This window comes from Sinohyriopsis cumingii, chromosome 13, assembly GCF_028554795.1.
Source record: "Sinohyriopsis cumingii isolate HCF-2022 chromosome 13, ASM2855479v2, whole genome shotgun sequence".
Taxonomy (NCBI): Eukaryota; Metazoa; Mollusca; class Bivalvia; order Unionida; family Unionidae; genus Sinohyriopsis; species Sinohyriopsis cumingii.
Window position 1 is genome coordinate 80,918,195 of NC_142973.1, and position 25,314 is coordinate 80,943,508.

At 34.6% G+C, this 25,314-nt stretch overlaps 1 protein-coding gene across 2 annotated transcripts in view; it reads left to right on the plus strand.

Annotated features, from left to right (window-relative positions):
• LOC149785893 (protein virilizer homolog) overlaps window positions 1-25,314 on the plus strand; it is a 160,433-nt gene that overhangs the window by 91,439 nt on the left and 43,680 nt on the right. For both annotated transcript variants that reach the window (XM_089979888.1, XM_089979889.1), the window contains exons 22-27: window positions 3,048-3,133; window positions 9,405-9,551; window positions 14,935-15,030; window positions 15,937-16,006; window positions 20,527-20,663; window positions 23,558-23,757. In XM_089979888.1, the coding sequence (XP_089836014.1) occupies window positions 3,048-3,133; window positions 9,405-9,551; window positions 14,935-15,030; window positions 15,937-16,006; window positions 20,527-20,663; window positions 23,558-23,757 (736 nt within the window). The remainder of the gene's footprint in view (window positions 1-3,047; window positions 3,134-9,404; window positions 9,552-14,934; window positions 15,031-15,936; window positions 16,007-20,526; window positions 20,664-23,557; window positions 23,758-25,314) is intronic.

The window sequence follows — 25,314 nt, forward strand, 5'->3', positions numbered from 1 at the left end:
TGTTAGTTATAACAAAAGAGGGCATTTATTTGTCAATCACTGCTAGTGCTTTCACTCACTGTAGAACAGGAGGTTTCTTTGAAGTATGTCAAAGAGGCTTGAGCCTAACCTTTAGTTATTGTGCAGTTTGGGCACAACTGACCAGAATGTGAAATGGGGGCACTTGGAGGGGGGGGATAACGCACTCCACAGCGAGAAATGGTGTGTCTTTTGATAATTTCATGTGTATTGGACCCGAAAAATCAGTGAATATTTAGTTTAAAAAATGCTTCAGTATACTATTTTATTGGTACATTTAAGAAAAAACAACAGAAGGATTAGCCATCGTTCAATTAATTGTAATTGGTTCTGTTCGCGTCTTCAGAGGTTGGTCAGTTGTAGGTATAGTCCTGTAGCATGACTGAGTGTATCACAGCATACAGTACTCAGGCCATATGTCAACATAGGCGGATTATGATGTAACAATGCACTTTAAAGATGGATTTGTCAATACAAACAAAGGATTTGTGTATGTAACAGATAGGTTCCTGTGCATTGTGTACCCAATTTGTTGGCTTCCTTTCATGGTTCCTTTGAATGTCTTCACTCCAAAATCCATGATTGTATGTACAAATTAAACAGCCAGAAAAGGTTGTTGCCAAAAAAATCGCCAGATGGTATATTTTGTCACCAATAAGGAAAACAAATTGCAATTTGCGACATTGGCAAAGCCCAGAATGATCCCTGCTCCCTACAACCACAAAAGTTATATTGGTGAACACATATTACCAACGGGTAATGTGATTTAGTATGAAGTGTTGACCAGTAACATACATCCATGCAAAATTTCCCTATCCCTAATATCATTTGTACATAATGGTGATGACTAATAACTGTGATACATCCATGTAAAATTACCGTGTTCCTAATATCATTTGTACATAATGGTGATGACTAATAACTGTGATACATCCATGTAAAATTACCGTGTTCCTAATATCATTTGTACATAATGGTGATGACTAATAACTGTGATACATCCATGTAAAATTACCGTGTTCCTAATATCATTTGTACATAATGGTGATGACTAATAACTGTGATACATCCATGTAAAATTACCGTGTTCCTAATATCATTTGTACATAATGATGATGACTAATAACTGTGATACATCCATGTAAAATTACCGTGTTCCTAATATCATTTGTACATAATGGTGATGACTAATAACTGTAATACATCCATGTAAAATTACCGTGTTCCTAACATCATTTGTACATAATGATGATGACTAATAACTGTGATACATCCATGTAAAATTACCGTGTTCCTAATATCATTTGTACATAATGGTGATGACTAATAACTGTAATACATCCATGTAAAATTACCGTGTTCCTAATATCATTTGTACATAATGGTGATGACTAATAACTGTAATACATCCATGTAAAATTACCGTGTTCCTAATATCATTTGTACATAATGATGACTAATAACTGTGATACATCCATGTAAAATTACCGTGTTCCTAATATCATTTGTACATAATGATGATGACTAATAACTGTGATACATCCATGCAAAATTTCCCTATCCCTAATATCATTTGTACATAATGGCGATGACTAATAACTGTGATACATCCATGCAAAATTTCCCTATCCCTAATATCATTTGTACATAATGGTGATGACTAATAACTGTGATACATTCATGCAAAATTTCCCTATCCCTAATATCATTTGTACATAATGGTGATGACTAATAACTGTGATACATCCATGTAAAATTACCATGTTCCTAATATCATTTGTACATAATGATGATGACTAATAACTGTGATACATCCATGTAAAATTACCGTGTTCCTAATATCATTTGTACATAATGATGACTAATAACTGTGATACATCCATGTAAAATTACCGTGTTCCTAATATCATTTGTACATAATGATGATGACTAATAACTGTGATACATCCATGCAAAATTTCCCTATCCCTAATATCATTTGTACATAATGGTGATGACTAATAACTGTGATACATCCATGCAAAATTTCCCTATCCCTAATATCATTTGTACATAATGGTGATGACTAATAACTGTGATACATTCATGCAAAATTTCCCTATCCCTAATATCATTTGTACATAAGGGTGATGACTAATAACTGTGATACATCCATGTAAAATTACCATGTTCCTAATATCATTTGTACATAATGATGATGACTAATAACTGTGATACATCCATGTAAAATTACCGTGTTCCTAATATCATTTGTACATAATGATGATGACTAATAACTGTGATACATTCATGCAAAATTTCCCTATCCCTAATATCATTTGTACGTAATGGTGATGACTAATAACTGTGATACATCCATGTAAAATTACCGTGTTCCTAATATCATTTGTACATAATGATGATGACTAATAACTGTGATACATCCATGTAAAATTACCGTGTTCCTAATACCATTTGTACATAATGATGATGACTAATAACACTGATACATCCATGTAAAATTACAGTGTTCCTAATATCATTTGTACATAATGATGATGACTAATAACTGTGATACATCCATGTAAAATTACTGTGTTCCTAATATCATTTGTACATGATGATGATGACTAATAACTGTGATACATCCATGTAAAATTACAGTGTTCCTAATATCATTTGTACATGATGGTGATGACTAATAACACTGATACATCCATGTAAAATTACCATGTTCCTAATATCATTTGTACATGATGATGATGACTAATAACTGTGATACATCCATGTAAAATTACCGTGTTCCTAATATCATTTGTACATAATGGTGATGACTAATAACACTGATACATTCATGTAAAATTACCGTGTTCCTAATATCATTTGTACATAATGATGATGACTAATAACTGTGATACATCCATGTAAAATTACCGTGTTCCTAATATCATTTGTATATAATGATGATGACTAATAACTGTGATACGTCCATGTAAAATTACCGTGTTCCTGATATCATTTATTCATAGTGCAGCATCGTCTTGTTTCAGACAAACCAGAAGAACTAAAGTACAAGTATGCCCTGGTGGAATTGTTTGGTGCTGACTGTTTCCCAATATTTGTCAACTGTCTCCAGGTAAATGCATTCTGTATAATGGCACCTGCCCCCAATACACGCACCACCACCACCACCACCCATAACAAACCATGCTATAGGATCTTCTACAAGAAAAAATGCTTCACTTACAAACTCCAAAATATTTTCATAAGGTTTAGTATTATGGGTATGGTTCCTGATCACATTTAGTAATGAATGTAATTCTGTTATTGAACAATTCCTCATTATAGTATTTGATTAATGGAGTGCTATTATATTGAACCGTGTTTCAATTTAGGGTTTTGTCTTGAAGATCATTTGATATACTTCTGATATGTACCATGCTTCAGTATTGTACAAGGGTTTAGTCCTAGAGATCATCGGATGTACTTCTGATCTGTACCATGCTTTGGTACAGTACAAGGGTTTTGTCCTAGAGATCATTTGATGTCCTTCTGATATGTACCATGCTTTGGTATAGTACAAGGGTTTTGTCCTAGAGATCATTTGATGTACTTCTGATATGTACCATGCTTCTGTATAGTACAAGGGTTTAGTCCTAGAGATGATCTGATGTACTTCTGATATGTACCATGCTTTGGTACAGTACAAGGGTTTAGTCCTAGAGATCATTTGATGTACTTCTGATATGTACCATGCTTTGGTACAGTACAAGGGTTTTGTCCCAGAGATCATCTGATGTACTTCTGATATGTACCATGCTTTGGTACAGTACAAGGGTTTTGTCCTAGAGATCATCTGATGTACTTCTGATATGTACCATGCTTTGGTACAGTACAAGGGTTTTGTCCTAGAGATCATTTGATGTACTTCTGATATGTACCATGCTTTGGTACAGTACAAGGGTTTTGTCCTAGAGATCATCTGATGTACTTCTGATATGTACCATGCTTTGGTACAGTACAAGGGTTTAGTCCTAGAGATGATCTGATGTACTTCTGATATGTACCATGCTTTGGTACAGTACAAGGGTTTAGTCCTAGAGATCATTTGATGTACTTCTGATATGTACCATGCTTTGGTATAGTACAAGGGTTTTGTCCTAGAGATCATTTGATGTACTTCTGATATGTACCATGCTTCTGTATAGTACAAGGGTTTAGTCCTAGAGATGATCTGATGTACTTCTGATATGTACCATGCTTTGGTACAGTACAAGGGTTTTGTCCTAGAGATCATCTGATGTACTTCTGATATGTACCATGCTTCAGTATAGTACAAGGGTTTTGTCCTAGAGATCATCTGATGTACTTCTGATATGTACCATGCTTTGGTACAGTACAAGGGTTTTGTCCTAGAGATCATCTGATGTACTTCTGATATGTACCATGCTTTGGTACAGTACAAGGGTTTTGTCCTAGAGATCATCTGATGTACTTCTGATATGTACCATGCTTTGGTACAGTACAAGGGTTTTGTCCTAGAGATCATTTGATGTACTTCTGATATGTACCATGCTTTGGTATAGTACAAGGTTTTGTCCTAGAGATCATCTGATGTACTTCTGTTATGTACCATGCTTTGGTACAGTACAAGGTTTTGTCCTAGAGATCATTTGATGTACTTCTGATATGTACCATGCTTTGGTACAGTACAAGGGTTTTGTCCTAGAGATCATTTGATGTACTTCTGATATGTACCATGCTTCAGTATAGTACAAGGGTTTTGTCCTAGAGATCATCTGATGTATGTCTGATATGTACCATGCTTTGGTACAGTACAAGGGTTTTGTCCTAGAGATCATCTGATGTACTTCTGATATGTACCATGCTTCAATATAGTACATTCTTACATGGGTATGTGAGTAGAACTCATTTGAGGATAAAAGTACAGTCAAACCTGTCTACAGCAGACACCTGTGGGAAAAGGCAAAAGTGACCTTAGTAGACAGGTGACCTCTGAAGTCGAGTCTAGTTCTCAAACTTGATTCATGAAAAATATATGTACAGGTACTCTCCAATATATGTAAACAGCGACTATGTAAATCCGCAGATACATAATGAACTGTAAACATGCACAAAGACTATTTTGATCTTCAAATCGAGTGCACCCACATTGTATAGTTGCGCTTCTCCCCTTGTGTATGTCTGTAAATCATATGGGTTTCATTTTTTTCTCAATCTTAAGGATTTCTATATGTTTTGAGAAAGTTACCCTTCACCATGATGTGAAAGCGGTATGTAGCCCATTAAAACCTAACAGAGTAAATCAACATATGCAGAGGTCCCAGGAACGTAACCCTTATGTATCTCAGGGAGTACCAGTACCATGAACTGAATAACATTTGCATTGGCATTATTATTAGTACTTTTATTGTTATTATTAGTTCACATGTATTATTATTAGCAGTAGTATTATGTTCCCAAGATGTATGTATTTAGTTTATCTATTTAGCCACAAGAAAAATAATAAAATTTAATGAAATAAGACCCAGTAAATGATTCTATATCCTCACTTGGATTTGTTTGTGATAAAAGGTGTTATTTTCTATAGTGTAAAGAAATAACTGCATTTTTCAGGATCTGATTCTGCTTTGATTTTAATATCTCTTAAAGCCAATCTTAAATGCAACTCTCTCTCTCTTTCTCTCTGTTACACATGCAAATGCTTTTTTGTCATCAGAAGAAAAATGGTACCTAATTAAAATTACTTATTGGCAGCTTACCTGTAATTGTGAAACACATGTCATGACTGTTGATATAATTAGGCATGAAAACAGTGTTCACACTTATAACAATGGATGGATTAAGCAGTTGCTCAAACTCAGCAAGATCAAATTACAATCGGCTTTTGTTTGCGAACTTTGATGATTAGGGAATGAAAAGAAGCTTCTATTGCTATTATTAGTAGCATATATGTTGTTAATCCAACTTTTCTCAGACCCTTACCACCCGGTCATTGATATTTTGACATTTTTGTTGAGGTATAGGGTCAGTGACATTTGCCTGTCGAAAGGTTCAAATTCGCTGCCACCATATAATGGCAGCATCGATTAGCAACGTATCATTGAGCCTAGCAAACTAATTTGAGTCATATCTGCATGAAATCAATAGGAAAATGATTTACTTTTTGAGTAATTGCGAGTAATATAATCATTATTTACTTCTGCTGACAATCAAGATGAAGCTACAGTAAAATTTGACCTGTTACCATTTGTATTTCTAGTCATATGACTACAAATCTCACAACTGTACATCAGTGGTATCTGAGGTCCAATAAACACATGATAACTACAATAAATCCCATTTCCAATGTTGTTGCACAAACTTAAGAAAATATTAAATTAAAGTCACATTCTGTTTCTAACAGAGCAAAAGAACACATAATTCTCAACATATTATTTGGAGAACAATGACCAGAAACCTGCTACTATCACAGCAACTTGGAGAAAGTCAGATCCATCAAGAATAGAACATGTCTCAGTGATTGTTTTGTTATATCATGTGACTACTGCATTGATGTGTGCTCCCTGCTTGATGAATCTGGCTTTGTCAGAAATTTTTGTTTCGCTGGTTTACAGTAAGTACAATTGAAATATGAAACATTTAAACATGGATTCAGGTATTATACTTTTATATACACCATGCCTTGCTCATCAAACAAAAGAAGTTTAATTTGAATAAACTCTAGTGACTGCAGAAGGCAGGTTTAAACCACTACTTGATTAAGAAACACCTGGCCACTGACCACAGAGGACAGGTGACTGCTGATTACATGACAGTTGTATAAAAAATTTGCTGAGGGGAAATTAGAATGGTTGTTGTGACCAGGTGACCGCTGAATTCATCTGACAGTTAGGACAGGTTTAACTGTAATTCTGATGTTGAACCATGCTTCATGAAAGTCTCACATGGATATAGTACTAGATCTCATTTGAGGATGAATGTATTCTGATATTGAGTCATGCCTCTGTGTTGTTCACTACCTCATGGATATAGTACTAGATCTCATTTGAGGATGAATGTATTCTGATATTGGGCCATGCCTCTGTATTGTTCACTACCTCATGGATATAGTACTAGATCTCATTTGAGGATGAATGTAATTCTGATATTGAGCCATTCCTCTGTATTGTTCATTCCCTCATGGGTAAGGTACCAGATCTCATTTGAGGATGATTGTAATTCTGATATTGAGCCATGCCTTTGTATTGTTCACTACCTCATGGATATAGTACTAGATCTCATTTGAGGATGAATGTAATTCTGATATTGAACCATGCCTCTATTGTTCATTCCCTAATGGGTATGGTACCAGATCTCATTTAAGGATAAATGTAATTCTGACATTGAGCCATAAGTCAGTATAGAGAAACCTCACTTTGAACATAATGTACTCTTATGTCTGGCTAGGGCAGCATTAAGGTTTTAGGGTTTGATCTACAATAGATATTTATTAATTAATAGATATTCCATGTTAAGAGGTTACATATGGTTGAAATAATAGATTAAAGGTGGATATAAGTAGGCTAGGTTTTTTAAAGAAGCTCAGACGATGATATATGGAGTAAGGTACGTCACTGTAAAAAATAAAAATTCTAATGTACTCTTAAGAAAATGAAAGAATGAAACAGCTTCTTGCAAAGATAATTTTTAAATATGAATGTACTAAGTAAAATTCCCTGATTCCACTAAAAGCATAAAAAGATACTCTCCACACATTGTCATATACTGTATATACCATAATTAATATCCCCAGGCATTATGCTTTCCAAATGGGGTTAGTAGAGCACAATAATGGAAGCTAAAGTTGTTCTTTTGGTGTATTCTTATAATGATCACTTGTACAGCTGGGGGTGTTTCTGCCACTGAATTCAGTCATTGTAAGTATTAGCACAGTTTAAAATGATCAATTGATCAACACATTTTCCCATTCAGCAGCTGTGGAAGTAAGACTGGTAAGTCTTTGATCTTGCTGCCCAGCTATTGAGTCATCTTTAACACTGCATGTGTGCTTGTGACTTGAAAGCTAAAGTTGTTCTTTTGATATACTCTTTTAATGACCACATGTATCTCTGCCACTGAATTAAGATTGTAAGTATCAGCACAGTTAAAATGATCAATCAGGCAACACATTTTCCCACTCAGTAGTTGGTTGAAGTGAGACTGGTAAGTCTTTTAATGTGTCATGTTTAACACTACATGTGTGCCTGGGACTTTAGTAGTTTATATATACATTGTAACAATGTGATCAACTGAGACTGCTGCAGCATTTTGTTGTAATCATGGATCTGAAGCAGATAGGTATTGCACAGGTCTTACATTAGTGGAAGTACAAATTACATGTAATATATGAAGTACTACTGCATAAGGTTTCTAAAAGGCATCAATAATGTCACACAGTTGTACTATGTAAATGTTAACTGCACTGGCACCCTAGAGGTTAGAACTTGAGGCAGAAGTGGGAAGTCACAGGTTTGAACCCTGGGCAAGTCATACTAAAGACATATAAAAATGGTACTAACAGCTGCCTCACATAGCACTCAACATTAAGAGGTTAGTGTTAGGATTGGTTCGCCTGGTGTCAGAATAATGTAACTGAGTGGGACATGATGCTATATGTCTGCAGCATGATGCCCCAGTGCTAGACATCACTGTAAACTGTCACACTGCAGACATCATAGTGATATGACTAAAATTGTTAAAGCAGAGTTACAAATCTAAACCACATGTACACACGCTATGTAAATGTTATAAAAATTTACATTAAAATGGGATCATATTAAAATTGTCATTGTGGACTACTTAAGTCCTTTTTGTTGCACTCATGGATTACAGAATGGTAATGATTCTTGGTAAGTTTACAATTTTCTGTTCATAAAAAAGGGGAGTGGGAGCATTAATTAGGGAATATACCATATACTGTTTTATGTTTAATCCAGCTGCAAATTGCAAAGACCTAGATCTGCCAGTAGATCTTAGTTGCTATGTTTTTCAGAGTTACCAGTAAAATAACACCCTGGTCTGTCAATGCATTATGCAGTGACACATCAATGTCTGTATTTGACTCAACTTTCACAATATTATATACATCATTTGTTTTAAGACGAAAATGGAAACTCACTTTTCATCTACAGTTTATATACCTTTTATTGTATTGGTGATGTAAAAGAAGAAAAAACATTACTTGATAATTTAAAGTATTGACCAGTATTTTAACTATTCCGTTGTGCAAATTTTGTAGTATCATTAATTAAATAATGTTAGAGTTTTTTTATACATATATAAATACAGGTATGATACAGCTATTATATCTTGATTTATGAATCATCTCTCTTTTGTGTTTGCAGAAAATGAGTGAGCTAATGTTACAACCTTGGCAGCAGGGTTCACCAAGGAGCAGTGAATTATTTGCCCTGTATCTAGCTGTTATCTCCCCTGCCATGGGACTGGTAAAGGCCATATTGCAGTATCTCATCATGGCACGAGGTTCTGAGGTGTGTCTCTTCCCCATTGCTAGAAATTCATTTTTAAATTAAGATTTCATTTAATCAAAAAGTATTTTTATTCTCTGTTTTTTTAATGGTGTCAACCAATGATTTATTATTAGCAATTAATCTTTGTCATTTATTACTTTTAAAAAATATAGTTTTGTAAAAGTATTAAATGAAACATTAGACATTTTAGGAAAATTGAAAAAATTTCATATTATTTGTTATCACATGGTCAGCACACTTTACCTATAATGCATGCAGTTTAATATTTTTGATACTGAAACATGTTAACAAGTCACTTCATTTGATTCTGATTGGTCCAGATAAGCCCATGACATTCTCGTGTGTTATTCTCCTTACTCATTGGTGTGATCATGATAAAATGTTCAAACCCTGCCTTCTGGAACTTTTAATTTTTACAATTATTGTGAATATTTTGGTAGCCATTTGTCAGATTGATTCCTGAAATAGAATTGGAAAAAAAACATGGTAAAATATGTCTGAATATGGCCAATTAATCCCACAGGAGTATAGTATATCATGCTCAGAAAAATGGAGTAAAACCCCAAGACAACAACAAGAACAACAAATGAAACAAAGGATATTGATCAGTTGATAGGGGTGGGGGGTTGGAAGGGATACTTGTAACATGGAATCCACCCTATTTACAAGCAGGGTTTAAAAGTTAACTTATAGAAATAAACTCACCCCTGTTCACAGAAGAATGTGGACATAAACTGGTCTCTCAACTAACAGAATTTTATCCAGAAATATCATTTTTACATGGTAAAATTGCTCAAATGAACCAGTGTTTCTTACACGATGCAGTTCTGACTCTAAATAAAATTTGTTTATGTCTTCTGTAGTCTACTGTTCCAAATCAGATAATTAAAATATTCTGTCACAGACTCATTATAGTAAATTTGGAATTTCTTTAACATGAATATCCCAACAATGGAATGTTTAGAAATGGAACTGACTGACTTTAGTGTTAACGCTGATTGTCTGCCGTAACTGGTATATAAGTATGAACCATCACATGCATTGGACATTCTGTGTTGAAAATTTTTGTCTGTATAATTCAGAAGGACATATAATTTATTTATTTTTAAATCTACTTTTAAATATTAATGATTTTAGAACTCTGTCTGGGACTAATTTTTATGTGCAGCAAATGAAAGGTGCAGTGACCGAGTCAGAATGAACAAAATTATTCCTTTTTCTTTCTGTCTAAACAATTTCCATTACTGTAAAGCTATGTGATAAAACAGAATCTCAAATGGGTAATGATTTAATATTAAATTTATGAAACTCCGTGAATATTGTCCAGCTTTTGATCACCAAGGCTTGCTGAAGCAGGACATTATTCAACAAGTTTCTTAAATTTAGTATTAAAACACTCATTTGAGATCCTTTATTTACAGAATATAAAACATCAAAACTTGAAAATGATGATTATACATTTATCAGTTATTGCATTTAGTTGGATAATCTAACAGATGTTGTAGAAAGGAGGTTATTGTACCAAGGGTTCATGTTTGCAGTGGATGTTAGGGTGTGTATAGGCATGAGTCTTTCTTATACATTTAAAAAAGAGAATGTGTTCTTCTCTATTTAAATTCTGTTTGATTTCATAATAACAAATTATTTAAAAACTTTCAGTGCACTTTAAACACTTATTAAGGTCCCACTTGACAAAGTCAGCAAAACCTTGTAGTTAAAAAAAAAATCATCTCTGAAATCTGTCTGTCCATCCATCAATCTTTCCTTCAGCAATTTGGTTTATGCAAGATAACATGAATGAAAATTGTTGGATTTTATCCAGCATGAAACTTTTTATTCATGATGCCTAGAAGGGTTCAATTTCCAGACTGCTCTCTTATCATTTGCGTAGTTATGGTTCCCACATTTCATTTCCACAGTATAACTTTTTTGGACTTAATCCAATTTGGCATTCAGTAGTATATAGATGACATAATCCAGTTTGGCATGCAGTAGTATATAGATGACATAATCCAATTTGGCATGCAGTAGTATATAGATGACTTAATCCAATTTGGCATGTGGCATTATATAGATGACTTAATCCAATTCAGTTTGGCATGCAGTAGTATATAGATGACATAATCCAATTTGGCATGCAGTAGTATAGATGACATAATCCAATTTGGCATGTGGTAGTATATAGATGACATTATCCTAGTACTAATATTAGTACCCTTACTCGTACCTCGTGGACAGGGTACTAACATGAGCATATACGTGTTAATGGAGCAAGCCGGGTGTGATTCACACCCGGCGCTCTCTTAGCCTAATAATAACACCTTAAACATATTCCTTGCATATAATCCAATAAATTGAGTAGTCCTCTTATTTAATACCGGAAATATCGAAAATCATTGTAGAAATAGTTGAAAAATCTCGTTTACCTTTTTTAGCCGATATTTTCGTTTAGATCGTCCTCCATATTATTTCAAATAATGATTACTTCCGTTCTCAGCCTGGTTTGTTTGTGTGCCATATAAGGACATTAACGCCTTATTTGGAAATGTAAACAAATCGTAGTAAACATTTGGCGCCGTTTGGGTCAGAAATTCTGCGCATTAAAAGTAAATACGGTTTATCGGCAACTTTGAAATTCACCAAGAAGCGATTATTCGCACTTGATTGATAATAATATAGCGTAGAATATCCAAAATATGGTCTGGCAAGCCTTACGTATAAAAGGGGTCACGGCGAGAGTCTCGCGTTATCTGTCATGGCGTACAGTATAAGGTTAGAGTAACCATGCCAATTTATTTTATCGTATAAGGGTTTAATAAATTCAAAATAAGCCAAACTTCTTTCACAGCATGATTATACTTATGTAGTTGATTTCTATACTGTTTGTTTTTCTGACTTTAGTGATGATATTTTTTGCTCCATTACCTGATATGGGATCAGTTCGTAGCCTCAACCACAACAAATCATGTTGAGGCTACGACATCGTAGCTAACATTATCCAATTTGGCATGCGGTAGTATATAGATAACATAATCCAGTTTGGCATGCAGTAGTATATAGATGACATAATCCAATTTGGCATGCAGTAGTATATAGATGACTTAATCCAATTTGGTATGCAGTAGTATATAGATGACATTATCCAATTTGGCATGCGGTAGTATATAGATGACATAATCCATGCAGTAGTATATAGATGACTTAATCCAATTTGGCATGCAGTAGTATATAGATGACATAATCCAGTTTGGCGTGCGGTAGTATATAGATGACATAATCCAATTTGGCATGCGGTAGTATATAGATGACATAATCCAATTAGGCATGCAGTAGTATATAGATGACTTAATCCAATTTGGCATGCAGTAGTATATAAATGACATAATCCAGTTTGGCATGCAGTAGTATATAGATGACATAATCCAATTTGGCATGTGGTATTATATAGATGACTTAATCCAATTTGGCATGCAGTAGTATATAGATGACATAATCCAATTTGGCATGTGGTAGTATATAGATGACATAATCCAATTTGGCATGCGGTATTATATAGATGACTTAATCCAATTTGGCATGGAGTAGTATATAGATGACATAATCCAATTTGGCATGCGGTATTATATAGATGACTTAATCCAATTTGGCATGCAGTAGTATATAGATGACATAATCCAATTTGGCATGCAGTAGTATATAGATGACATTATCCAATTTGGCATGCAGTAGTATATAGATGACTTAATCCAATTTGGCATGCAGTAGTATATAGATGACTTAATCCAATTTGGCATGCAGTAGTATATAGATGACATTATCCAATTTGGCATGCAGTAGTATATAGATGACTTAATCCAATTTGGCATGCAGTAGTATATAGATGACATTATCCAATTTGGCATGTGGTAGTATATAGATGAGTTCTTGAATAGTTCAGTTTCATTTCTACACAACAGCCTTTACAACAGTTATGTCCTTTTTTTGCTCAGCTTCTTACTTTGGTTTCAGCAACGTAAATTGACCAGGATTTATTGATATCAACCCGAATTGGTATGAAGCTTTATATTTATCAGACTTTGAATAAGTTCAGTTTCCTGCATTCCACGTCTTTATTTACTAATGTTATGCTCCATTGCCAATGCTCCTGACTTTATGCAGAATAACTCTACCGAGGTTGGTTGGATTTAAGCCAGTCTGATATGCAACTTCATATTGATGAGACATGGAATGAGTTTGATTTATAGTAATCAATGATGTCATTTACAGGAGTTATGCCCCTTTATTGCCCAACCTTTTGACTTTTGTTTCCATGGCATAACTTGACCAGGGTTTTTTGGACTCAAATGAAATTTAATATGTAGGTCAACATTGATGGGACCTTGAATGGAGTTGATATCCAGATTAGGTACACATGTATTAATTACAAAATTAATTAAGCTAATGTTTACTATAAGTTAACTTCACAAACTGTTTACCATTACAGCCTGATCTGGAAAACAATAATCAGTTATCAAAGACAAAGACTTAATTTACCCCAGGCATTACAGATTGACTTAGTGACAAACATACTTGACCAATACAGTAAAACCATTTAAGAAGATTTCTAATTATGACAATATTGGGAATGTGCCATATTTTGCAAAGATAAACACAGTTGAGTTGACTGTGTACATACTTGTCTGCTCCCTTTAAATAAGGAAGGATTGATTGCAGTGGTAATTTACATAACTTTGGAACTAAAGTGGGAATTAGTGACAAGTACTTTTGTCTGGTTTACATGGGATTGAATAAAAATGTCAGTGTGTTTATCTCCATTCTTATGGTGCAGTTGTTCATACCTGCGTTGCTTAGAATAATCTGCCCTGTTTCTGTAGACTGTCCTTAGCAGTTGTGGTTCCAAAGGATTAAATAAAGGCCAGTGGAGTTTATTAGGTTTTTTATATGGTCATTCATAGCAGCATCAAATTACATATTTTTTGCCTAAAAGTTGTGGTTGCCAGTTATGCTTTGCAGGTGATCACTCATGACAGTGCATTTATATAAGAACATTGATTTGTGCAAAACAGATTTTATGTATATGAAAGAAGGTATTGCCTTATAGGCTGTTTAGGCATGCCCTCCCATCTGCTGGGGTGGTTCAATTAAATTCATGGGAAAGAAGATGTATCCTCCCATATGTCTGACACTGTCAAGATCTGTTTGTATTTTCTTTCAAAAAGAGCATGAAACATTGTAATGGCTGCACTTAAATTATTTTGTCATTTTTGTTAAAAACCTCCCAACCAGATTTAACAGTTAAATGTGACAGAAGATATTAAAATCACTGTTGTTTAATATTCATGTTTTTTTTCTGATGATTTCAATTTGCATTTTCTCTTTTCAGTTCCGAGACTTGACAACACTGCCTGTCTTGTTTGAACTCCATACAGTTCTTTGTTCTGTGCCCTCCACATCAATCTACCTGCCAGTATTACATAAGGTACATACCAGGATCACAGTGCATAGATTTCACTTAATTTTGTCATTGTCATTTTTAGTGTTTGTACAAAAGGAAAGACATTTTTGTCAGTACTATATGCACCCACTTATAAGTTGCCTGACTGCATACAACATAGGTCCTACTTCATTGAGGGGTGCTTATTTCAGAGAGGGAATCTGTTTTTTATATTTTAGTTAAGGTCTTTCAATTATTAGTTTTTAGTTACCATGAAATCTACAAACTATTTAGGGTTCTTACTACACTTATTTTGAGGGGTGGGGGGATCAATTATTGGCACAGAATATAAAATTTAGAAAATTAATCAATTTTGGGAATTATGAATTCATTAACAAATCAATAAGAATTGTGAGAAAAGAATATGTTCTTACAAACATGATAATCATTGTTCTGAAAAACAGTTATCATAGTTCATGTTTGATGTTAGGAAAAACCTGTTTTAAATCTTTTCTAAAAAAGTCAGGTTGACAAGATACTGAAGTCTGCTGGAAAAGACTGCTTTCGGAAAAAAAATATTGTGTTGTAAATATTTTTCATTCACCATCTTATCAAATATAATTCATTTTTCATGCTTTGACAAGGAAAATGTGACATCAATAACAATAAAATGAAATGGAGTTTGAGTGAGTCACTGAGAATGGAGTTTGAGTGAGTCATTGAGAATGGAGTTTGAGTGAGTCATTGAGAATGGAGTTTGAGTGAGTCATTGAGAATGGAGTTTGATCGAGTCACCGAGTTATACATTATGATTTTATGCATTATGCCATGACAAGCCATGCCTTCGATGCCAGATAAAATTTTCATATTTTAAACTGCGTATGAAATTAAGTTATTAATTTTGTAGATAATGAACTTTATTTGATAATATTGTGTACAATGTATTTACAGATTCAGAAAGACATTATTGACACTCTGGCAGCTTACACTCAACCCTCCCTAACACAGTCTGAGTCAGAAGGTCAGTGCATTGCTTTGTATCCAACTGGACTTTCTCTGTTTAAGTTAATTTCGCAAATTAAGCTGATATGACCTACTTGCCTCAACCAGTTTTGGGGCCAGTTAGTGTGACCATATATATACTATCATGGGAAAATACTTGTACAAACTCAGTTTCCTTACAAGGTTTGCACAAATTTTGTACTTATGTCATTTGTATGTCCTACCATGTAGTTGGTTCAGAAATGTTGTGTTACTCTTCATTTGTCTTGTTTTTGGTTGAATTTTGTGTTTAGGTCAGTTTCTTGGACAGTGTGGTTGGGCAGATTAGCATATTCTGATAGTCTTTTGTTGAAATGTTTTCTGCTGGTTGTTCAGATTTCCTCTTTATGCAGCAGTTTGATTAATCACAGTAATAACACTTCCTAAAATGTTCCATTTTCTGCCTACTAGGAACTTGTATTTTTTAGGAGAGGAATCTTTTATAACATAATGTACATGCAGATTTTTCCAGCACTTTGGATCACAATATCCTGAAAACAGACAAAAATCACTGACCTTTATTTAAGCCTTAGTTACAATGACTGCTATAAAGTAAAGACTGTTCTGATCAAAACAAAGTACAAAAAAAGTCTGTCTACTGGTTTGTAAATTTGCCACTTCAAGCATTTAATATCATTTGTTCTCGACTGTAAACCAGGCTAAAGTACATATCATGAACTACCTTTATAGTGCCAAAAGTCATGGTAGTGGTCATTTACATTGTTTGTCTTTGGAGTTAATTTCTGTTGTTTGGGGTGAATGAGGTCTTTGTCAGTTAAATCAGCAAGTGAGAATCGTTTCCCATATTTGATTGATATCATTTAATGGTTCAGTTGGGTTTTTTTAAATTTTATTTTTATGTAATAGTTTTTTCTTCCCACACAATTTTAAAAAAATAGTTAATCCATATATGTCATCTGTAAATGAAGAAATAATTCTGTTTCTGGCTGAGTTAATTATGTCTTTTCATTTCATTCATTGGTGTACATATATATATATATATATATATATATATATATATATATATATATATATATATATATATATATATATATATATATATATATATATATTCCCCAAAGCCTGAGGAAAACCATCATTTCTAGTGTTACAACTGAGCGCTGATAACATTAACACCTAGCACATTAATAACAATCTCAGGATCTCCAACAAAAAAGAGACAAATTGTAATATTGGAGAAAAGAATTAATGTAATTGAAAGAAGTGAAAAAGAGGAGACCACTTGCAAAATAACAGTTTATGTGTCAGGGTGTTATAAAGGCCAAGGAGTAAATTAGAAACAATTTTGTATGCTATTATATGTACATGTAATCATTAAATATAAACGTGATCCATTTTTGATGATAGATGTACATCTTTATTGCTATATAATTTATTTCAGATGAAAGCATGCAACAGTTTCCAAAGAACTATGAACAAAAAATAGAATATATGTACAGTGACTGTGGTTAATTTTCTTTCTTAAATGGTTCAGAAATTCAACATTCGATGGTTGGTCTCTCAAGACAGGTTTTACTGTACTTCATAACATTTGTGTATCTTAAAGGAGACCAGAAACCAATGGAAATATAGAATAATAATAAAAGCACTATTGAAGAAAACCTTATTCTGAAGTATCATCTGCGACCATAATGCCAATATTTCAGTATTCGCATATATTCTAGGAGCTGAATTTCCGTGACCTTGTATGCAAAATTTCGTGACTATTCGGTTACTTTCGGGATGTGACGTCATAGTAGCGACTCCAGCATCCCAAGTGGTAGTTTCCAGAGTAAAAGACAATACCGTTTTGTGTTGCTTACGGGTGTAATAGCTCATTAAGAAAAGCCTGTGGACAACATTTTTGTTTTCTTTTCCAAAAGATAAAGGCATAAAGAATGTATGGATACATTATTACAAGTGAGTCGATTTCAAAAGCAACACCATACTGCACTATGTGCTTGTTACATTTCTCAAATTAATTTTATGAGTCCTGAAAAAATGGCAGCTCTAGGATACGCAAATGCTTGGCCTAAACTAAAAGTTGGCGCTGTTCCAGACATAACGTTGGATATTTTAAATCCTGGGAAAAGTGTTAAACGTGTGTTACGAAAATAGGCAGAAGGCAGAGTAAGTGACCACAAAATGCAACAATCCATTCACAGATCTTTTATCTACACCAGCATTGCTAAACAAAATCTGATAGCCCGACACTCAGGGCCCCTCTTATTTTAGTTCGGGCCCATCCTGTATTCAGATTGATGTGCCCGTCAGGTTTGTCGAAACAAAAATTGTTTGCCTGAGGAAACTTTGATCGCGCTGGTGAAATGAGTAAATGTATTTTCAGGATGTTGACATGGCACAATCTAAATCAAATCACCACTGTCCTAGGTGAAATTGAGATCTGATTTTAATCAGATAGAAGCTTTGCAAAAAGTAAGATTCTAAACATGTCGTGCTTTGAGAAAACACAATTTTCAGTAATCTTTAAAAAAAAAAAAAAAAAACACTTTCAGTCTATGCCTGTTACATGTAGTATGTATAAATGGTAATCTGTAATAATTGGAACTGATGTAAAACTATCCCTTGGGCAGTTTAAATAGCAGCGATTAAAAGAAAAGAGGTCATAGTTTCACATTAACTGGCTGACAATAGAAGTTAGGGGAGGAGACTTTTGACCCAACCCCCTTGCCCCAATGTGTGAGCGTCCATGGGACGTGCCATTTCTCCATGTGATATGCCTTATTATTCCACCAGGACAAGCCCCTTTTTCATATTCTGGTCAGCTCTGGCTAAACTGCAAAATAGCTAAAGTTTTGATTTAAGTACGCAAACAATAAAGCCAGCGTGACTAATTAACAGTTAATCCTTATCCTTGCATTTATCTTGTGAAAAGGACTGCCCTTTGGACATACTTCAAAGAAACCATGTTTGACAGTGTGTGTATGTAAGCACCAACAATTGATTGCCAAATAAACAATGCCTATTTTGTTGTAACTTACGATGCCTAGGACTTCATTTTAACAGTTCAAATCTGCAGTCACAAGTTACCGTACGTGTGGCAAAAGTTTTTCCCACGTTTTATGCCCCACCTTATTTTCTTAGGTTTAAGTCTTAATGCATGTAACACTGTTTACTGAATAAAATGTTTATTCTGAATTGGTTCTTTAGGGACACATATACTGCATGGTACATTTTGTTTTATTCCTTGTTTTAATTTAATCAAACTTAACATATACGGTAGAGGAATGTCAGGTGTTAACTGGCCGAGTTTCTTTGGCAGAAATGGAGATGCGATTTTGTTTGCAGAGGAAATTTCACAGCATTCACAGTGATCATTCATTTAAGCTAATTGGTGACAATTTTATTCTTTTAATTTTTTTTATACTATAGTACTGTTGTAGTTGTTTAAAAACATCTGAAATTTATGTGAATAATGTTTAACCTTAACGTTCTATTTACTGAAGAAAAAAATTGACGTGTGATATTAATTATTTCGTCCAGTGCTGGATTTAGATGTGTGTGTGTGTGTGATTTGGATTTTTAACGTAGCTGTAACAATTTTTAAGTCATACAGCTACTATGCCTGCAGTGTGGCAGTTTAGACATAGCGAGGCCCTAAGCTATGGGAAGCTTTAGAGGCCCTATTTGGTATAAAATAAAACTGAGAGGCCCCTTCAGACTGTGAGGCCCTAAGCTCTAGCTTGTTTAGCTTGTTTAGCTTATGCCTAAATCCGGCACTGATTTCATCACTGCAGTATTCACAAGTGATAAAATAGAATATGTCATTTGTGGATTGCATACGTTATATCTATTTATGTATGGTTTGTGATTTTTTCTTCTTCTGAGAAATGAAAATTGACAGACATAATGTAATAATCGGGACTTCTCTGCGAATTTTTCTAGATAGTATGAGATCGGAAGGTGTATAAGGAAATACCCCAAAAATTTGGAGTTTTTTCTCCCGGCTTGTGAGTTAACAGGTATGAAATGTCTGAGCTTGTGGAATTTCAGTCAGGGTTTGAGTTTGAGTTTATTTAAGTCACCAGCCCGGGGCCTGTGCCTAAATTTTTTTATTTGAGCACTGACCTTACAGTACATAAACTATTATATCAGACAGCAGATTCAACTTTTGAATGTGCTACCCAAATCTGGTCTACTCCTGTCTGTTTCACTCGCCATGTTTATGTTTGTATTCTAGGACTGGCTAATATTGCATCACGGAACCACGTGATCTGTCGTCTAATCAAAACTCGGAAAAACTCGGCAATTTATGGAATCATGGTATCTTCCACGCAATAAAATCACTACCCACTTACGATATTTAATTTATAAACATTACAGTTGAATTAAAATCTGTAGAGAATTACATACATAAAAGGAAAAGTTTGATCTCTGGTCTCCTTTAAGGCACTTCATTTGCTCACTTCATTGTTTGTTGGTAATTCTTTGTAAAAAAATTTGAACAGAGTTAACCAGGTTTATTCTTTTCCCATTCAGCATTTAACCAGAGTTTATGGACACGGACTATAAGAGAACTACTGAAGCACACCCTAAAAGCTCCATACACTTACCTGAGTGGTCTAATGATGCTATCTGAGTTGCTTCCCCTACCACTGCCTTTTCAGACGAAGGAGGTTTGTAACAGATTTCCATCTTTTCAGATTGACACAGTTAGCATCACTGAAGAAATAAGTTTATTCATAATTGTGATCTGATTCCTAAGTTTGATGCATGTTAATAGTTATATTTACGAAAAGGTGTTATTTTGAGGATATAATGCTTGCATTTCTTCAAATATGTTATGTGATCATAATACCTTAGGAAGAACTACAACTACCTCACAAATACAACCCTTCCAGGCTAAAACTTTCTTAGCTAAATAGCTAAATATTATCTAGATTGATCTCCCCCTGATGCCAGGATTGGTGCCAAATCCCATAAATTATTCAGTTACTACTTTTGCTTGTGATCTGTCTGAAAGAGATATTGTAGCGTCCACTTTGTGAGTATGAACAGTGAGGCTTAAGTGCACTTTATGTACATGTACATTGTGTACTATAAAAAGCTCATTTATTTCCACCTTGGTTTTGATATGTACAGGTAGGTTTTCTATGCATTGTTTAGTCACATCATCTACTTCATAGTTACTGTAAGTGATGCTTTGGTGATTTTACCTGTATAGGCAATCAGATGGCCATTCCTACAGGTAAGTTTTTATTAGAATTGATATTTTAGAATTGTATTTGATAAAAGTGACACTCTAATACATGGTGATGCTCTAATACACTGCCTGTATTGTTGGCCATGTGTGCCTTTCTACAGGTAGTTGTCATAATGTGTAGGTCTGTATGGACACTTCAAAGTTCACAATGCATGCCATGCTACACCTGTATTTAATGGTTGTCATTCTATGAATACATGTCAGGCTTGCATATTACAAGGACTGAAGTCAGTGGGCGGTATTGCTAGGGGTACTGAAAGGGAAAGCACAGAAGCTCATCTTGAGGGACAAGGATGTCATCAATTTTGCTTGCAATGGTTCAAACCATGTCACTTGCTGGGGAGCAAGTTATAGAGCAACAACAGCCTCAGTTACCATCTCATATCAGAATTTTAGACTGGCTACTGGGATCGATATCCCATACACATGCTAGCCTCAATAACTGGACAATTTCATGCCAGCCAAACTGTCCCTATTCTGCCATGACTCAGTCATATCCCTCTGATTGCAATGGGCCACAATCACAATCAGTTAGCTAAATAAAGTACTATTCAAAGTAGAGCATTTTTGACTTGCCTCATATCAAACCTGCTTTGTAACTAAATAATGCACAATTGAAACAAAAGCCATTTTGACTCACCTTGTATGAAACCTGCTTTCTATACTTTCTGTACTTTCTAACAACAGTGAGATACACCCCTTGTTTGTTGATCCAACTTTCTGCAGTCTTGCTATAATGGTTTGATTCCACTTATGACTGCCTCTGCTTTTGTTGCAAATATCAGGCTACTGCTTATGGGGAAACAATCTTTTGTTGTGAAACCACTTTCTTTGTTGGACTTTCACGCATGCTGCCATCTTGAAAATCTTGTTATTGCTACTCAGTTAATGGTCTTGTCAAGATTACGGTTTTGTGTAAAAGACTTCAATGCTTCTTACGATGTCTGGTTGGTCCTGCATGAAAGTGGTGCTGATCTGATGTAAAATGTGGCCACAACAGCAGCTAACTTAAATATCTTGTTATTGCTACTCCTGCAAGAAAAGCCATATCTTGAAATATTGTAATCTCTACTCCTCTCCAAATAGATAGCTATATCAACATGGGGTTTTCAGCATTAGACTTCTTATGATACCTAGTTGGTCCTAAATGAAAACGGTGATGTCATACATCCAGTATGGCTGCCATGATGACTGTCTTAAAAATCTTGTCATTATTCTCAAAGAATAGATCATCATTATGGCTTGAGGTTTTCACTAAAAGACTTTAAATGATGTCTGCTTTCACTGAAATGAATATGGTGCCAAGCTGACATCCAATATGTGTACCAATTTGAAAATCTTGTTATTGCTGAAGAATATCAGAGATGGTGTCAACACTTAACAGATAATACAAATTGATGGTCTTGTCTTCAGTTTCTGGAAATTCAGTTTGCCCAATAAGCATAAGTCCCTTCGAGGGATTCTTGTTGGCTCACGATGTTAGGGCAGTATCACCAATGGAACATTTGAGCACAGCTGTTCCCAAACTAATTTTATCCAGTCTGTGGGATGGAGGTCAGAGATGATTTTCTCCTTTACCTTGTAGATCTTTTATTGCTAAAGGCTCAGTTTGACCTGGTGGGACCTATTACAGCACCTTGCTGGGTCATTCAGCAGCTTCATAATGACATGGGCACTCAGTGTTAATTGGATAAAATGGGGAGACAGTTTTTTGCAACAAGTGACATCAGGGCTTTATGCAATTGCTAACTGTACCCTATATCTTTAACAAGATTTGAAGTTGCTTCATGTCCATTAGAGGATTAGGAATTGGGTGGTCCCTAGGGTAAGGGATGTAACTCCTGTCACCTACTAACCTTTTTCTCCTTATGTATTATGATTGGATAACACATTTGAAGAAGGAAACAATTTCTTAAAAATACAATATATTTCTTTGATAACACTTACCTGTCGTAATACTGGCACACCCTCCCAGCCACACCAAGTTAACTTTCAGACCTCTCATAGCATGTATATGCATTCCAATAATAACTGAAGTTTGGATGGGATTTAGTGCCATTCCCTCAATCCAAGGGGAGATTATTCTTGTATTCACTAAGGTGGGCAGATGCCTTTTAGCTCTTATTTGTTATAATAAACAAGCTTAGAATGGTTGTATTTGCAAAGTAGTGGTCGGACTCCAAATTTATTATAATTGCTTTAGTATTGTCAAAGAAACATTGTATTTAAAAAATTTCTGGTTTTTAATTAATTTCTGTAAGTCTCTTTTAAACAAATTAATCCTAGTTTTGAAATATGTATTCTAAGGTCCTAAAACAAGAGGAAACAACTCAGATAGTAAATACCAGGAAGCTGTGGAGTGTCCACTTACTTGCCCTACACCAGCCAATTTATGAGATCATCCAGACCCTGGTTGTTTCCACATGTCAACCACTTCAACACGTGCTCCGACGAGTATGCTGGCAACTGTCTGATCTCTCTGCACTAAGTGCTACAATGGTCACCAAGTAAGTCACTAATAAATTATCTTTCTTGATGTTTAATTTTTCACCTTGATTGTCACAACATTTTCCTTAACAGATGGTAGATGACAGAAATGCTTTTCTACTTCACTCTTTTATTCCAGCTTTTTTTTATGTACAATTTTTCTATATCATTTGCTTTTATGGATCATTTATGGCTAAAAATAAAATCAGCTGTTTCATGCTGTGCAAAAATCAGTGAGCTATTTCAAGCTGTCTAAACATCGGCAACAATTTTGTGCTGGTTAAAAATCAGTCAGTTATTTAAAGCTGGCTAATATTAAGTTATTTCAAGCTACCAGTAGCTAAGAATCAGTTGGCTGTTTTAAGCTGGCTAAACATCATTCAGCTGTTTGATGCTGGCTAAAAATCATTCAGCTGTTTCTTGCTGGCTAAAAATCATTCAGCTGTTTCATGCTGGCTAAAAATCATTCAGCTGTTTCATGCTGGCTAAAAATCAGCAAGCCATTTCAAGCTGGCTAAATATGATCAAACTATTTCATGCTGTCTAAAGGTCAGAAAGTTATTCAGTCTGTCTAAAATTAAGCAAGCTTTTTTGAGCTGTCTAAAAATCAAGTATTTCACGCTGTCTAAAAATCATCCAGGTATTTCATGCTGTCTAAAAATCAGGTATTTCAAGCTATCTAAAAATCAATCAGCTATTTCAAGCTAGCTAAAAATCAGTTGGTTATTTCAAGCTGGCTAAAAATTAATTATCTGTTTCATGCTGGTTAAAAATCAGTTGGTTGTTTCAAACTGGCTAGAAATCAGTTGGTTGTTTCATGCTGGCTAAAAATCAGTTGGTTGTTTCAAACTGGCTAAAAATCGGTTGCTTCAAGCTGGCTAAAAGTCAATCAGTTATTTAATGCTGACTAAGAATCAGTTGGTTGTTTCATGCTGGCTAAAAATTAATTGTCTATTTCATTCTGGCTAAAAATCAGTCGTTTATTTCATTCTGGCTAAAAATCAGTTGTCTGTTCCATGCCGGATAAAAATAAATTGGTTGTTTCATGCTGGCTAAAAATCATTTGGTTGTTTCTTGCTGGAAAAAAAAAATTGTTTCATGCTGGCTAAAAATCAGTTGGTTGTTTCATACTGGCTAATCAATTGGTTGTTTCATGCTGGCTAAAAATCAATTGTCTGTTTCATACTGGCTAAAAATCAGTTGGCTGTTTCATGCTGGCTAATCAATTGGTTGTTTCGTGCTGGCTAAAAATCAATTGTTTCATGCTGGCTAATCAGTTGGTTGTTTCATGCTGGCTAAAAATCAGTTGTCTGTTTCATGCTGGCTTAAAATCAGTTGACTCTTTCAAGCTGGCAAAAAATCAATCAACTATTTCAAGCTGGCTAAAAATCAGTCAGCTTGCTAATAATTAACTGGCTATTTCAAACTGGCTAAAAATCAATTGGTTGTTTCATGCTGGCTAAAAATCAATTGTCTGTTTCATGCTGGCTAAAAATCGGTTGTTTCATGCTGGCTGATCATTTGGTTGTTTCATGCTGGCTAAAAATCAATTTTCTGTTTCATGCTGGCTAAAAATC